Source organism: Muntiacus reevesi, chromosome 3, assembly GCF_963930625.1.
Source record: "Muntiacus reevesi chromosome 3, mMunRee1.1, whole genome shotgun sequence".
Taxonomy (NCBI): Eukaryota; Metazoa; Chordata; class Mammalia; order Artiodactyla; family Cervidae; genus Muntiacus; species Muntiacus reevesi.
In genome coordinates this window covers 83435508-83453038 of record NC_089251.1, presented here as the reverse complement: position 1 = coordinate 83453038, position 17531 = coordinate 83435508, and the positions used below count along the sequence as shown (strand labels likewise).

Here is a 17531-nt window from a genome sequence, read left to right as displayed (position 1 = left end):
TTACATCAAAATTAATCTAGCCACAAAGCTGCAGCGAGCGAAAACAAGGTGCAGTTTGGGAAGTGCTCAGTTAAATAGCCGAGACTCACTGGGAACCTCATGGGAGACAGAGAGCGCTGGGCTTGGTTTGGGGTGTGGTGATGAAGATGAGGCTTAGGCTTGCAGGAGCTCAGCACCTCACAAATACCACCTCCACCAGTCTCAGAAGAGTTTCAGACCTTTGGAAGGTAATAAGAAAGGAACACACACAGAGGTAATCTGCCTTTCAGAAAAGCGTCAAGTCATAGACTGGATTTCTACCAAATAATGAAAACTGCATTTAAGAAAAAGCAATAAAGCAACCAGCAAGCTTTAAATCCAGACTAGGCAAGCCTTAAATCCAAACCACGAAATCAAGGACCTCAAAAAGCATACACACAGACAGAATCACTGATGATCTTTTTTCATATCCCTCCATATTTGCCTGTAGTTTCAAAGCTTGGAATCTACAGGTCCCAGCTTATAGAGAAGTCACATCTCACTCCTCTGTATCATTTAACATCTATCCACTTTTGCGTAACTGGAGAAGGAAATGGCAACCCACTCCAGTATGCTTGCCTGGAAAACCCCATAGACAGAGGAGCCTGGCAGGCTACAGTTCATGGGGTCGCCAAGAATCGGACACAGCTGAGCACTTTTGAGTAATGGTCTTGGAGGGTCAGTGTCAGAAATACCTTAGCTTTCGCTTGGTTCCTGCACATGCACTTGGGTGGTTCAGTTTTCTAGACCTCCCCACTCAAGTCTTGACTGTAGAACCTCAGCTCGTCTTCAACTGGATGGTGCCTTTCAAGGGTGCTGGGGACCAGTGGGTAGGCGGGATGATTACACAGGGTCAGAAACATGGAGGACAGGTCTCATCACCGGCACATCAGCCCAACCAGACAGGGAAGTCAAAGCCAGAAACTTCCTGCAGGCGGCTCAGAAAAACCAGAGCCCCTCTGAGTCCTCTGAGACAGTGTTAAGTTTTAGATCACCCAGGAACAGTTTCTGTAGATCCCTGCGCTCCTGACAGTGTGCTGGGTAGCTAAGGTGCTTGTATGATGCTTACTGAAACTAACCAGTGAGAATTACCCCTCAATATTCATTTTCAAAAGGACTTGATCAAATTAAAGCCTTGTAATTAATTATCATGTCCATCTGTTCCCAAGACCTTGTCTTGAAGAAGATGGCACTTAATAACAGTTTGGTTTTTTTTTTTTAATTAATCTATTAGTAGACAATTTTCTCTAATTCAGTTCATATTTTGGTTGTTCCCTTTCATTTCAATAATTTATCTAGCTGCTTTGGGGATAAATAAAATTAACTTACACAGTATGTAAAATATGCATTAGCATAGAGCAGATTCAAAACATTCCTGACTCTTGACACGCTATCATGCAGCATTCTCTCTGTTTTTAAATACATGCAGAAAAATTTGGAAATATATTTGAAGCCCTTCTTTCTCAACTAAGAAAAGAACTTCTATTCTGTTGCCCTCTGTCACAGTAATTTTTGGCCCAAAGGAGCAAGTCAACTCATGACTAAAAAAGCCAGAGTCTATATTAAACTCTGATGTTTGTAAAACAAAATAATTGTAGGAATTCCATGTTATTATTGGACTTGTCCCCAGAAGGAAGAAAATATGCTTTCCTAGAAGTAAAACCCTTGCCTATTGGAGATGAACTATCTCCCTAATAGAGAGTTTAATTTGTCAATAATTCACTTCAGATGTGTAACCCCGCACTTCCTATACTAGTGTCTTACGCTGTTTGTGTTGCATCTGACCAGTGTCTGTTCTTATTTGGTCCTTGTTTTACTCCTGAGACAAAAAGCTTCATTCTGTCACTCGGGGGCTTTCAGTTTGACATGAGGGAGACTGGCCATCGCCAGATGATAAATACGTGGCCCTCTGTCACTGAAAGAACGTCCCTCAGCTGAATTCCATAAGACTTTCATATGGCATCTCAGAGGGCTTCACCCACCCACCCTCATTTGATATCATCATCATCATCTTCATGACTCAATCTATTGGAAGAATAGCTCCAGACAGTGCTACAGAAATGTTTTGTGAAGTTACTTATGAAACTAACCCGTTAAAATCCTCCCTCTTCTAGAAATGCCAAAAGCAACACCCAGTACTGTGGGCTGTATTTTACTATTCATTGCCACCTTACACGGGGTGTAGGTGATAAGACTCATCGTTGTGTAGACACAGTTTGCAGAGGGTTGAGAGTTATATGAGCTTAGCAGACATTTAACTGTTTGACTGCAACCCTGAAGGTAGAGACGACTCGTTTCTTTTGGACTTTTGCTCCGTCTGTTGTGAATGTATTATCACACAGACAAGTACATTTTAAATGGTCCTTTCCGGATTTTGCCTTTGTTTGTATGCTGTGGCTCTTGTGATAAGAGGATGGAGAACTTTGATCTCCATCAACTAGATCATGGATTCCTGAAGACTTGTGTGACACTTCCTAAGACGTTAGATTGTGTCCTTTTTTGAGGACAAGGATGCACCTGGTAAGTCTCAATCTCATCATTGTCTATCACAGGTAAATACTCAGCATTCTCTTTTAGTTAAGTTTATAGGTAGTTAAGCTGTAGTAACTCCTAGCATCAGAACCCCATAATGTTTTAGTCTGTGTGGAGAACAAATATTTGAGTGTTTACCATGTGCTGGATGTTTTGCTAACCTTGTAGGAATAAGAAGTAGAGACTGATGTCAAGGAGCTTACAGTCTAAAGGGAAGACAGATGTAGATAATTGGAGCAATTTAAAGTGCTACGTGCTTTAGAAGTAGAATTGTACAAAAAAACAGTAAGCTTATAAAGAGATACTGATTTCGATTTAGAATTTGACTGTTGGATTTGACTTTTGAGCTCAGTCTTTAAGAATGAGTCAGAGTTCACCAGATGGAGAAAGAGGAAAGGGCATTCTAGGTTATTGTGGTCACGATTTTTATATTTTTAATGTATCTTACAACTTAAAAAACACCAATACAGTGTATTAGCACATATATATGGAATTTAGAAAGACAGTGACAACAATCCTATATGCAGGGCAGCAAAAGAGATACAGATGTAAAGAACAGACTTTGGACTCTGTGGGAGAAGGCAAGGGTGGAATGATGTGAGAGAATAGCACCGAAACATGTATACTACTGTATGGAAGATAAATGACCAGTGCAAGTTCAGTGCATGAAGCAGGACTCTCAAAGCCGGTGCTCTGGGACAGAGTGATGGGCTGGGGAGGGAGGGTCAGGATGGGGAGACACATGTGCACCCATGGCTGATTCATGTCGATGTATGGCAAAAACCACATCAATATTGTAATTATTCTCAAAGTAATTATTTTTTAAAAATTAGCACTAATCCCACCCATGTAGGTAGTGATGCTGCTGCTGCTAGTGCAGGAGATGCAAAGAGATGCAGGCTCGATCCCTGGGTCAGGAAGATCCCCTGAAGTAAGAAATGGCAACCTACCCTAATATTCTTGTCTGGAGAATTCCACAGACAGAGGAGCCTGGCGGGCTACAGTCCATGGGGTCACAAAGAGTCGGACACCACTGAGCTACTGAGCACACAGCACACGTGATGATTCAAGAAAAATGGAATTCATGCCCATGTTGTTTTTTCTTTTTTCCTTTGGTAATCATCCCTTTTGCAAAACTACATCACTAGATCTAGATATTATTTACTTTCTACTGCTTTCTGTTAAAGGTACTACTTAGTATGGTACACCAGGCCCCTTGTTACCCAGCTCTGGCCTATCTCACTAGTTCATGCCTCCCGCAAGTTTCCCCCGCAATATCCCCCAGTTCCCCAGCCAGCATATAATATCCTCCTGGTGACTTGAACCATGTGCTCCAGCCTAAACACGCTATTCTTTCTTGCCTCTGTCAATGTGAGTAGTTTCTTCCCCCTTCCAGGAATGTCTTTCCCTCCACCCTCCCTTCCCCATGTGGGATGAACGCTTCCCACCTGTGTCCACTCTCACCACCCTGGTCCTACACGCACATACACACAGCATTGGCTCTCTGTGCCTGCAGGTGGAAGAATGATCCTAAGGGTTGAACGGAGGTCTTCAGATGCATGAGGGACTCCAGTGTTGAAGATGTAGAACAGATACTGCCGGAAGTGTGATTTTTTTTTTTCCCCCTCCACCACCCATCAACAGCTTGGGTATTAAAGGAAGTCGCTGGTTTGAATTCCAGTTTGCAGCTGGCTGCCTTGGAGCTGAATTTGACCCCAAGATATATTTTCTGGACATTGCCCTTTTTTTAATTTTTTTGGGTCCGTCTTTAAATTAGTCATCAACATTTAAAACCTGGGATTCTTCATGGAAAAATCTGGTGCCTCGAGCAGTTGGAAGGTATAGCAACATTGACTATACATTTCTGCATGGAGTGAATAGTGAAGTCCCTCAGAGGGCACAGACCCTCTAGAGTTGTCCACAGCACCCTTCCAACCTTTGAAAGAAGACAGTCACGTTTGCCATTTCAGGGTGTATCTGACTTGGGGTTGATGTTAAGGGACAAGATATGGATGGAGGTTAAAGGGGCCGGGAATTTAAAGGTATCATGAAGCTGGTGGCTCAGTTAAAATGCCATGGGTTTGGGGGGCTATTTTTTTGTGAAGGAGATACCATCAAATGAGGCCCAGGCTTAAAAGGAAAGTGAACCATTTGGGAATAGAAGTCTCAGTAAGGTTGAGAAGTCAGTGTGGTGGGAGCCTGGGCCTGAGACAACTGGAAGGAAAAATGAACCATTATTCTGAAAATGCCAAAATCAACCCCCAATATTGTGGACTATAGGAAGTCTGATTTGACGTTTGAGAGAAGTGTGGCTGGTGAAAGCAGATGGCTGAAGTAGAGGGGCAGCAAGGGTCACTGAAGTCCAAAAGATCAGGTGAGGGGGTCAGGATGGTGAAAAGGCTTCCTCCATATAGACCTGGAAGCTTCCAAATGATAGTGATATGAAGTAGTTCACAGGAGTTCAGTGACTCTATGTTCCACACACTGTGTTGGTTACATCAGTGTATTGAATCCACGTCGCAATCCCACGAGATAGGGAAGCTTGAATCTTCCTTGTCCTACATGCGGAACAAGTGAGCTTGAGAGAGCTGATGGGGTGCCCAAGGTCATAGAGCTCCCACGTGGCCAGAACTCACACCTAGGATTCCCGCATGTCAGAGCACACTCTCAGAACCTCCACCCCCCAGTAGGAAATGGGCAGGAGATAAAGCCCCAGGGGGCTAGGGGGGCTTGCATGGAGGCTTGAGGGGGGCAAGCGGCAGCGTAGGGCTGGCCTGTAGTCACTGTGAATATCAAGCCCAGGGGAAAGGTGAGTGTGGGGACGTTCATGGTCTTACCTTAAGGAAGTAATGTTTTCGGGTGAGCCAGGTAAGGGCTAGAACAGATTTGATGGTGCACTTTGTGATGATGATCAGATTCTGGGAGAGGAAAGGGTGGGGGAGGCCGGGCAGTGGGCACGAAGGGATGAGTCCCTGGGAAGCAGGGCGATCTCTGAGGATGTACATTCCCTTGAGGATGGAAGACCAGAGGACCTTGCACTTTACACTGATGACAAGGATGAGAGGTCTGGGAGTCAGCAGCCCCAAGGGATCCAGGGGACGCGTGCTCAAAGTCAGCTCTTTCAGTGCCAGCTCAGGTCGCAAGCAGCTCCGAGGCCCTACAGAAGCGTTAGCAGCCCCGGCGGTGGAGGGTCTGTCCACATTTCCAGATAGTCCGGATGTTGGAGTTTGTTCCTCACATGATCCAGGGAGGAGACAGAATGGTCCCCATCAGCTTGTGCTCCGGTTTGTTTGTGTGTATCCGATACCCCCCTAAACCAGGCTTCGTGAACCAAGCAGCTGTGTATCCCGGGCCGCCCCGCTGAGCGCCTGCTGCGCGCACATACTCGGCAGAGAGTTCCAGGGTCAGTGCGTGTTCACCAGCAAGCTGCTCCCACGTCGTGAAGCACTCATTCCTAAGGCAGTCGGTGAATCCAGCCCTGAACTGGGAACACCTGATGTTGCTTTCTTGGAACACACTGTCCCCACCAGGCCCACTCCTCCTTCCCAGAGCGCAACGTGCTGGTGTCCCCTCCTCCTGCCTGGGTCTCCACGCACCTCTCACTCCTGTCCCCGCTCTGCAGCCGTCCTGCCCGCCATGGAAGCACAGGGCCTGGGGAGGTGAAGGCAGAGAGCTTCTCGTCCTGGGTTGTGATAGTTATCAAGTTGTTGGGCCACGCTAAGTTCAGTTCAGGACCCCCACCAGATCCAAGGTCTCGGTGTTTCAACAGGGGCCTGGGCCCTGGGGGTGCTTCCCAGCTGTGTGTCTGTGCCTCTGGTTCCTCCGCTACCAGGGGCAGTCTCTTGGGAACAGTCCCAACTCTTCTTGTTTAAACAGTCACGTGGGATAGAGGACCCATGCAATGTACACTGGCTTTCTCCTGACCTCACCTGCTTACTGTGGGGCTTGGCTCCGGAGGGTGATTTCTAGGAATGGCGTGAGCCCACAGCTCCTATTGTCTTACGATTTATACCAGTTTTCTCTCAAACTTAGCACCTACAGTTAAGTTCCTTGAGCCACAGGCCAGCATTGAGCAGCCATAATCATCGGCCCCTTGATAAAGCTAGGAAGAGGCTGGTCATAATGCCTGTGTCATTAAGGGCTTACGATGGACCTTCCTGTTAGTACCGTGTAACAGGAAGTGCAGAGGACTGTTTTCTCCGTTTGCCCTCCGTTGATACTGCCCCTTTACTGAAGCATGTCCTTCCACTGCTCCCCACAGAAACATGCAAAACACAACAGCGACCAAAAGCACAGAGTGATTTTACTATTGTCTTTGAAGGGAAAGTGATGCAGAACATGGGGTTTCTGGCTTTACAGGTGAAAAGAGGAGTGAGGAGGCCCCTGGGAGGAGGCGTGTGGTCCTTGGAGCCAGGCCCTGTGCTTGCTGCTACAGCTGAGGCACATGCTGAACGCCTGGGTGGTGGAAATGAAGGAGATGGGGACGAATGGGCTGGGGATGGCGTGGGGTGGCGTTACTTAGTAGTAAATCTGGCAAATGAAGCAGGAGAAACATGATAAGATACATAGGGAGGGCAGTTTTCTACCAGGCTAGTCAGGCCCTCAGCTGGGAAACACATTTCTTTTTGGAGGTTTTATTTGCAGTCTTCTTAAAAAACAAAACAAAACACAGAACTTACACATAGCTAGAAAGAGGTTAGAAATTTAATCAGTAGAAAGATAGTAGATAGATCAGATTTAATTAAAGTTGAAACTACTTTTTATAGACTAGGAATATGTTTTATGTGTCATTATAACTTCCGTTACTGACAGTTATTTTATTTTTATGATGTGTGGAATCCTAGTAGTACACGTGCTTTGCCCTTTTAATTCCACATTTATTCTTGTTTCCTGTGTAAAGAGAGCACTGCCTCCCACCTAAATAGAGTCATTTTTTATTTATAGACAGTGATTTTCTCCTTGCCAAGGGCCCAGGACTCAGTTTGGATGTGGAATGCATCCAGTGTTGGGAGACATGTTTTCAGGGGCCTCAATCAGTGGTGTTTCCTCCACGAACAGGTAGGAATGAGGATCTGCTAGGGGACAATGAGGAGTCTGATAGTTTGCTGCTTTGTTGAGTGGTGGGAGGAAGGCCAAGAGGCTCCTTCTCCCCACAGCGTCTTCTGCCATCTCCCTGTGGTTTAGCATCCTTTACGGTTTCTGTCATCATTGTGGTGAAACAGACTGTTGATTCTTCAATGTAGTTATGAAGATGTGCCTGGTAATCCGGAGATGCCAGTATTGAGTGTATCATTCCTTTTCCTGCATTCTCCTTGGGGGAAAAAGAAAGAGACAAGGCCCATCATGAGCCAAGTCTGGAGGTTGAGAGGCTTGAAGGAAGAGACTGTGATATGCTTCGAGGATGAGGTGCAGACAAGGATGAACCAAGATCAGACTGATGGGAATGACAGTGTTGGAATCCTGGGATTTTATAGTTCAAGGAAAACTCATGAAGGTCCAACCATCTCATTTTAAGAAGGAGAAAGCTGAGCATCCCACAGGTTAAGTGGCTTGCTAGCAGTCACCATCTTTTGATGGGTTGATGGTACTGGATAGTGAATTCAGTTATTATTTTCTTCATTCTATGTCTCTTAACTTGTAGGCTAGCTGTGTTCAGGCAGGAAGGAGACTTAGTAAATGATCAAGAGCAAGTGCTGCTGATCAAAACATACTACTCAGTAAAATGACAGAACTAGTTGTACATGGCTTTTACCTCTGGGAAGTGCAACCTACTTTATTGAGACACTGTATTGAGACCTTTGTTGTTGTTCAGTCACTTGGTCGTGTCTGACTCTTTGCCACTGAGTGGACTGCAGCATGCCAGGCTTCCCTGTCCTTCACCATCTCCCAGAGTTTGCTCAAACTCATGTCCCTTGAGTCAGTGATGCCATCCAACCATCTCATCCTGTATCATCCCCTTCTCCTCCTGCCTTCAATCTTTCCTAGCATCAGCGTCTTTTCCAGTGAGTCAGCTCTTCGGCATCAGGTGGCTTCAACTTCAGCATCACTTCCTTTAGGAGCTTTAGGAGCAAATTGTTCAGAAAGTGGGCCCCAGATTCCCGGTGGAATCTCCTGGAGATCTTATCATCCAGGCAGTTTCTAGAGCCCTTCTCCAGACAGAGAAACAGTCCTTGACAATGGTACCCTGGTATCTGCATTCTAAACAAATTCCATAGTCTTTCCCTCCACACGCTGGTTTTGAAAAGCACGGACTGAGGAGCTCTGTCTAAAATTTATTAAAAATAAAAATTTTAAAAACAATGCATGGTCGAACCTCTGACTTACTAGCCACGAAAAAAAAAAAATCTTATTCCAGATTACTGTTTGGATGTCTTTATATCATTCATTTTTTTCATTACAAGACAAATAAGACATGTCCCTGCACGAGGGGAATTCACAGGAGAAACGGTAGGATTTTGTTTTGTACAAGGAGCAACTCTATACCAGGAGAGAGAACTAACTAATCCTGGTTGCTTATTTGATGAGAGAAGGCCTTGTGGAGCGAGCGGGTAGCCTTCAGGCTGCATGGAATTTGCCTGGGGAGAAAGAGAGGCAGGCATGGGAGATGGTGGATGGCTGAGCCGTGGCACTGAGGGATGGGGTGGGGAGGGAGGATTCAGTGAAACACAGATCGCCATTGTCACATATGTGCATACACTGTGTCAGCGCATGTGGGCAGACACATTCTGCTGTCTCCTCCACACGTCACAGAATATGGAAGCTAGAAGATAACTAGAGACTTGGGAGCACCTAGGAAGTTGTGCTGGGACCCTGGCCTGCCTGGGAGTGTCTGTGTAGATCAGGAGGTAAATGACCCAAAGGGGAGGCTGGCCTGTGCACTGCCTTTCAGCCCAGAGAGCCAGCCCACGCAGGCCTCCGAAGGAGGGGAGTGCCCTCTAGGGGCTCAGATGGTGTTTCTGAGTGCTGTTCATCTTTCTGCTTGCCACTAAGCTGCATCCATTACCTACTGGAGAGGGAAAAAGACAGCTTCGCTCACCTACCTGGCTGCAGCTGTGATTACATTATGCAAACATTTATTAATGTGGTACCTTGATTGATGATTATCTTAATACCAAGGATAACATTAAAGGCTTGATTTTGCAGGCAGATTGCAAATACAAGTTGCTTCTTGTTGGAGGTTAAAAAGCCCTTAGCATGTGATTCCTTTTATATGAGCTGACCAGAATAGGAAGATCCATGGAGAAAGAATAAAGACTCGTGATTGCCAGGGGCTGGGAGAAAAGAAATGGGAAGTACAGGGCTTCTTATGAGATGATGAAAATGTTCTAAATTTAGGTAGTGGTAATGGTAACCCAACCCTGTGAATATAAATACCATCGAATTGTATACTCTACAGGGGTGAATTTTATAGGATGTGAATTGTGTCCCGATAAAGCTGTTGTTTTATTTATTGGTTTTCTTTAAAAAGCCCTTAGCTCTTCTGCTCCAGGTGTCCTAAGAGAAGTGTGGTGTTTAGGGCTTCAGAGAGGAGTTATTATCTAAAGGAATCTAGAAAGACAGATGGTATCTAGACAGACAGCGGGAGATGAAGGCTAGATAAGGAATGTTCAGCAGGGAGTAGAGTAGGCTGCGCAGAGACACCAGAGGGAGGGCTTGTTTGGAGAAGGTGGCTAGCATCAAGAGAATGAAGAGAACTACTGCATGGGAATAAAGAGATGCGGAGGACTTGAGAGTGTTGAATGCTAGGCTGACAAGTTTATCAGTTAAATGAAGAGTAACTGAAGGCTTTTGACTACGGAAGTGCGGGAACTGAACCATAGGACGGGTGTGGCATGAATTGGGAGAAGGAGAGACCTAGGTGAGGGGAGACCAGGTCGGAACCTGGAAATTGGAGGATGGAAGGTTTTAGAAGTCAGGGGTAAGTGTGGACATCGATTTACTTATAGGTTAGTCTGTTTTCTCAGCCACTAACCCACATGTTTTCCCATTCCATTACTTGTTCTTTATCCAGGCTTTGGGGTAAAGGGCAAGAGGGAGATTGGGAGGAGGGACCAAAAGAAGAATAAGAATGAAGAGAAAAGGTGATAAAGGCAAGATTCCGCTTGCGTGCTTCAGTTGCTCTGTAATTTAGCATTTCCTCCCCATGACTCACTATAAATAACAGGATAGGAAACCTTACTTGATTTCAGATCAGTTGATGAGGCTGCCTGCCTCACTATTCCCATCTGTGGAAGGGAACACTCCCCACCTCCAATGTAGGTAAACCAGAGAATCTAGAGTAACCTTACTAGAGAATTTTGATCAAGCTGCCTTGAACTCAACATTACTTATAATGTAGTATATTTCCTTGGGAAAAAGGTTCCTGATTGGCCCTCATTTGTTACCTGAGACAGTACAGACTTTATCTGTCAAAAGAGAACTCACCCAAGTTGTCTTTTGTTGAACTGTGTGAAATTGCCGTTTGGCTATTTTTGATCTGCAAAGAAGGGAGTTTTGTAAAGCCTCAACCTAATAGATCCTTGCTCAGTAGATATCCAATGTGAGCCCAGATTTTCCCTGTTGGTTTCCTTCATAGGTTCCTTCTTTTTTAAGGTGCTAGTGGTCTTGAACATGTGCTAGTTTCAGGTTCTGAGGAGTCAAAGGTGGCAGTAACTACAGAGGGCTTGCCCAAGGGCTGGTCAAGAAGGGGAAGGGAGCAGGAGCAAGCCCACTGGCCAAAACCAGGGCGTCGGAATCCTTGGTTCTGTATTGTGCAGTCCTTCTGGGTTTAGAAATAAAAATTCAACCTAAAGGGTTTTCCTTTCCCCAGTGGGTTACTAGGCAGTTGTGCAGTTTTAGATCTTCTGCAGTGTGCCAGAGACAACCCATGTGGGTCTCTAAGAAAATCAGAGAAATATTTTTAAAAATGGGAAATAGGTTAGATGTAAAAGTGGGAACAGAGCAAATGTAAAAGTGGGGGAAGCAGGCTTCCCTGGTGGCTCTGTGGTGAAGAATCCACATGCAATGCAGGAGACACAGGTTCAATCCCTGGGTCTGGATGATCCCCTGGAGAAGGAAACGGCAGTCCACTCCAGCATCCTCATCTGGGAAATTCCACGGACAGAGGAGTCTGGCTGACTACAGCCCATGGGTCACAAGAGTCAGATAAGACTTAGCAAGAAACAACAAAGTGGGGAGAATAGACTTAAGGTGAACTTAGTTATGTTTTTCAAGTTGGTGTGATTTCTGATAGCCTGGCACAAAGCCTGGCACACAAGTGCACATGCGTGTTCAGTAAAGATCTCTGAAAGGTCCAGAGACATCACATGAGGTGTTTATTGGTTGGTCGTAGGCTCCCTGCTGTTTAACTTAAGAGTGATTTCCTAGAACCCAGGAGTGGGAGAGAAGATACCCAATCCCCAAAGACGTGGAAGGTTGGTCAGCTGTTCTTGGAGGATGCTTTCATTGTCATTACATCCAGATACTGGAATCAGGGCGGGGCCTCTCAATGCTCTTTCCCCATTAGTCTGTGAACTCTGAAAAGTTAAAGCTGTACAGAGTGTCAAGTGCAGTAAATGTAAAGGATATATTGTTACTATAATGTCACAGGAATATGATCATCCATTTAAAACTGCAGTGGCCACGCACATAAAAATGAGAGACTGTCGCATAACCTTTCCAGGGACCGAAAGCTCAGTTCATGTTTACTCAGCCGTGGAAGGTGATTGTCCTGTAGGAATACAGATTATGGATCGAGAGCTCCTCACTCTGCTCACACCAAACAGCCAAACATTTATTCTAAATCACAGAAATAGCATTGCATCAAAACCTTAATTACCTAACACCCTCAACTCCACTATAAAGCATATATAGCCGTTTCCCCACAAGAGACCTCAGAGGGGTCACTCACACCTTTCCAGTGGCTTTAATGATCTTTGGTGCAGATTTTATCTGAATTCATTTCTACTTTAGTTCTACACTTAAGTAAATGTCATTAAATCTCTGGGTCTGATTATGGAAGTACTTGTGGAAGACAGACATTTTATTTTAGAAAAAATCTGAAGAAAAATAAGAGAACAAAACAATCAAATAAGAAGAGGGAAAAAACAGAATTAATGAATTGATGTGTTAATAGTTCTTCTCTCCTGGGAATGTTACCCTCCCCGAATCTTGACCTCTCTGGTACATAAATACCCACATGCTTCTGGCAAGGATGTCTCTTTTTAGGAGGCCTTCCCTTCACTCCTGTCGACCTGGGAACTTCCTTAGTCATCCACTCCACCTCTGACCCACACTTCCATTGCCAGGGGAGTCCAGGGCAGAGCCTGGCTGCTCCTCCCTTGTGTTACATTTACATCCTGACGCCCTGCTGCATTGGGCTTCTCATTTCCTGCCTCCAATTTCATTCTAACACATCAGCATCGGGCAGTTGACAACATCTTTTTCTCCTTTTTTTTTTTTTTTAACCTGCCTCTTATTTTCTTGTGGTCAAGCAAGTTTTGCAGGAGAATTGAAGTTAAGGGCGAGAGCCAACAGAGGTAGTTTGCATTCAGAGAAGTGTACACATGCAGCTTAGAAAACCTAAAACATTAAAACTTTCAGCATCCAGATAGCTGTCACAGGATCCATTTGCTACAGCTTATACCCTTTATTTGTCAAGAGCTCCTCAGTCTTCAATCAGAATCTATTTTTTTAATTATATAATTACAAATTAATGTAGCTCCAAAGGAGGGTGCTACTAGGCACAATTCCACTGATTAAAAAAAAAAAGCTGGAAAACTAATGACCTATTCATTGAAAGAAGAGTCAGAAACATTGCTGAGAAACACCTAAAGGTCAACAGCAGCGAAGCAGCATCTCAGAGTCATTAGAAAATGCAGGAGCACCGTTCTGCGTCAGCCCATCCAAGCATCGCTGATGTCTGGAGAGACAGGATAATGTATGCATAAAAAGATGGCCCTGAGTCATCAAGAAAGTTTCTGTTATGCTCAATACCAGTCTGGTTAAGTAAGAAATGAAGCAATGCATTTTAGGGATTTCTCTGTCCAAATGGTTAATGTTAAATATCTGGGCGTACACTCAGGAGATGAGCCTTAGTTATTTGGAATGCCAATTGCGTTAGGACCCGCTCCCCGTGCCCCGGTGACGCCAGCTGCCCAGGGCAGCGTCCTGGAGAGGGGTGAGGAGTGTGCCGCAGCCGCTTTGTGTGTGGGCTCCCAGCTTCTGTGTTGCTGTTTATTCACGGGGTTTTCCTTCCCTTTTCTCTGGTTTCAGATGCGAGTGTCTCTCTGGCTTATGTGGTTTCCCCGTGTGTGAGGTGGGAGCCACTGCCCGCATAGTCTCTCGCGGAGATGGGACTCCTGGAAAGTGCTGTGATGTCTTTGAATGTGTTAATGGTACGTGGGGTTTCTCTTGTTCTCAGCGAGTGTACATTTGTGGAGGAGGAGGAGGAGGAGGGAGGGTCCAATCTAGCTGCTTCTGTCTTTTAAAAGGCAGACGACATGCTCAGGGCGTTGACGAAACTCAGAATAGTTGCTCAAGATCCCACCATGCAGTAGGGAAAGTTAGGAAGGGAATCCTCATTCCCTCTTTTAGAGAAGGCGTTTTTGAAAAGGTCATCGCAGACTGCACGTGACCGTCATATCCTGCTGTGTGTCAGTAGTTGAGAAATTCTAGGATTACAGGAAAAGGACCACAGAAAGTGTGGCCGTGTCCTTCCAGTCAGAAGACCTCATCCCGTTGCTCTTGGAAGTAGCCTGTGTAAGTGATGCCACGCTGGAGTGACCACAGTTTGAAAGAGAAAAGACCGTGTTCCTCTAGTTCATCCTTTTTCTGCTTAGAGGAAACGCCTCTGGCCAGCCCCAGTCAGTAGTATTGGCCTCATTAAAGCTGGAACCTTGTGGGCCAAAAAAGCCATTCTTCAGTCCCAGGATTCCTGCGCAGAAAATCCACCTCTCTCCCTCTCACCTCTCAGCAGAGAGGGTTTGGGGTGTGACAACCTGGTGTTTATTGAATTTAGATGCTAGAAGGGAGGAGAGCCTAAATCATGCCCCTCTATCAGAATTTTCAGAAGAAAAGCAAAGAATAAACTCAAGCAAGTGAAATGTCAATGATTTTTAGAGAGCATTATTTAGTCAGTATTTAGACACACAAGGAAAATGACTTTGGATGTGGACAAATACGACAAAATTATACAGGTAGAAGCGTCCATTTTAACCGCTGCCTATAAGAATTCAGGGTTCAGAAGATTTTCTGCCCTTCTCCCAAGCTGCCCCTCCCCAACAAGAAAGGTAATATTAAAAAGTCCAGATTTGTTTCACTGAGTCCTGTACTTTTTCGGCCAGAGGTTACACATTTTGTTTTGTTTCTTTCCCCACTTTGAAGAAGCACTGGCAGCATGGCTCTGTGGTTAAAAGAGAGCACCGAGTGGAACTGCATGACTTCAGTGTGAAGGCCAGTTCCTCCACTTGGTGGCTGTGTGGCTTTGGTCATCCCCGTGGCCTCCCTGAGCCTCAGGTGCCACATGTGTCAAGTGGGGAGAATCACAGTAATTAAGTGAGGTTTTGTATGTGAGGCACTAGAAATTGTGCTTCGAGAGCAAACAGTCTCTATGATTCTGTGTGCCTCCCTCCTGTTCACGGTCCTGGACATCGCAGGACGTTGCTTCTTGACTTCAGGCACGCAGGGAGAGGTGCAGGGCAGGCTCCATGCACATAGATCTTTTCTCGGTGTTTCTCCCCACCTGCATTATCATCCAGCCGGTAGCCATGTCTGTTCACCACCAGCAAATGACCAAGCCTCTGGTACTTCCTGCTGAAGCTAATTGACTGTAAGTGATATTCTGTGAATATTTAACTCGTACCATTGGGACCAAAATAGTTGGTCCTTGTCCTGAGCTCCCAGCATCTCAGATGTGCTTCCTTCTAGTACTCACCCCTCTGCGTGCCTCTCTCTCACCCTAGAATCTGAACTGCCAGAAAACAAGGAATCTATCCTTGTGTCTGTGACATTAGCATATCACCTGTTTCTTGAGGGGCACCTGGGTTCTGACGCATGGCTGGGTGAGCAAGCAAGTGATCTGATTCATATCATCTTAGTTCCCTCTAGAGTGGCTATTAATTGTCAGCCCAAAGAGGAGTTACTTTGTGAGAATCCGCTACCTTTTACTGCCCCACACTTTAATCTGAAGTCTCTCATACCCTGGAAATAACACCTCTAGTAATACAACTTGCTGTTGTATCCACTGGGTGAGAAAGTGGAGTATCTTTCTTCTTTCTTTGCTTCTTAATTATAGAAACCCAAGTGTCAGGCCTTCTCATCAGGACATTCACTTTACATCTCACCCCGATGTGATGCAGTTTGGGCAGCTGATTACTGCCCCTGCTTGACCTCAGTGGCCTTGGGTAAATCTCCAGGGCCTGCTCCTAGTTATAGAGCCCTGACTTCAGGAACAGGCCTTCTACTGTGAGAAAATGTTGAGACGACAAAGCAGTAACAGGATTTCAGGTGTTTGCCTCTTTCTTGCCGCCATAAATCGGTAGGGTGATCTTTGCTTTACTTCTCGTCCTGCTGTAGTTTGTCTATTACTGTGTTAGTCATTAACTGTAGGTGAGGCTAGAAACTACGCTACTCTGAAGATTTAACATTCCACAGGATACTATTTATGGAATTCTACCTCAAAGTCTGTATTTCACTTTTTCTGGCATACATTCACACACTTCCCTTCCATACACATGTTTGTATGTGTGTACGTATATTTGATTATTTGGCACCCAGTGCCTTGGGGAAATCTTACTATTGTCAGAAGATCCCCATTACAGGGTATCACCTATCAAAAATTCATTATCATTACCCGGAAGAGCAGGGGTCTATTTTATGTATACATATTTTTTAAAGTCATATATATATGTATATATAAAGCCTTACTTATCCACACAGGCTTTGAGGCAATTTTACACTAAGAGCAGACACAATAAAATAGTGGTAAAATATTAATGAGAAAAGAGAGTCAGACTGTAGAGTTGTACGTGAAAGTTGAAAAGCAAAAAGGAACTGCCCACAGGTGTGCAGACCATCGCATCTGTCTATGTAACTGCTGGAGTTAAATGTCAGGTTAGGCCCCCGGCGTCCTGGCCATCAAAGTGGAAAGGGAGATAGAATCGGAGCCACGATTCTTATTTTTAGAGACAAGAAACCTGTCAGACAGGGCAGCGTTCCCCTCGTATGGAAACTTTTGAAAAGAGAGCGCTGGATGACGCAGTGAATTGCGTCCTAGTTGCTTTACCCCCAGTTTCCTCTGGCTGCTCTTCTCAATAAAAAGTAAAAGCAAAATATTAAAACACACCTCCGCAAAAGCAGTTCTCAGGGTGAGTTGAACACCCATCTGGACCCTGGATGCCCGAAGATCTGTTTGATTTTGAGAACGCCACGCAGCCCCCTAGCCCCCACCACCACCGTGCCCCCGCAACGTGTAGGAAGATGTTGGAGTAGATCAGGAACCCCCGTTCAGGAGACAGTGGGTTGCTGTCTAACCCCATGTAAAGAAACGGAGATTACCTGCCAGCACTCAGTTCCCTAACTGCCATCCAGGTGATCCATATGCTTACGTTATTTTTTTTTTTTTTTAAGATAAGCATTATAGTGAAAACAGAAGATTGAAAACAGAGAATTCAAGAACTCCTGAGTTTTTAAAACATTGGCCTAGATGGATAGATGGAAAGAACATTCTCCGTAAATGTTACTGCTCTTTTCTGTTGGGTTTGGTTTTATACTGGTGGGAGGACAGCTGAGCTGCCCGTCAGACTGTGCCAGTCTGTGACTGAGGGCCGAGCAGAGGACCGGCACGGTAATAGTTGAATGAGAACCCTGTTGTTTAGAAACCAAATGAGCAGGTGCTGAGCTCCTTTCGTGTGAACTTGTGAGACATCAGTATCATCACCTAGGAGGATGACCTCCACAGCAGTGCTGAATAACCCCACATCATCTTCAGGAAATATTTCTGT

The 17531-nt window shown here is 45.2% G+C and overlaps 1 protein-coding gene across 1 annotated transcript in view; it reads left to right on the top strand.

Annotated features, from left to right (window-relative positions):
- Window positions 1-17531, top strand: part of CRIM1 (cysteine rich transmembrane BMP regulator 1) — a 203265-nt gene that overhangs the window by 102615 nt on the left and 83119 nt on the right. The window contains exon 5 of the mRNA XM_065929441.1: window positions 13804-13925. Coding sequence (XP_065785513.1) covers window positions 13804-13925 — 122 coding nt within the window. The remainder of the gene's footprint in view (window positions 1-13803; window positions 13926-17531) is intronic.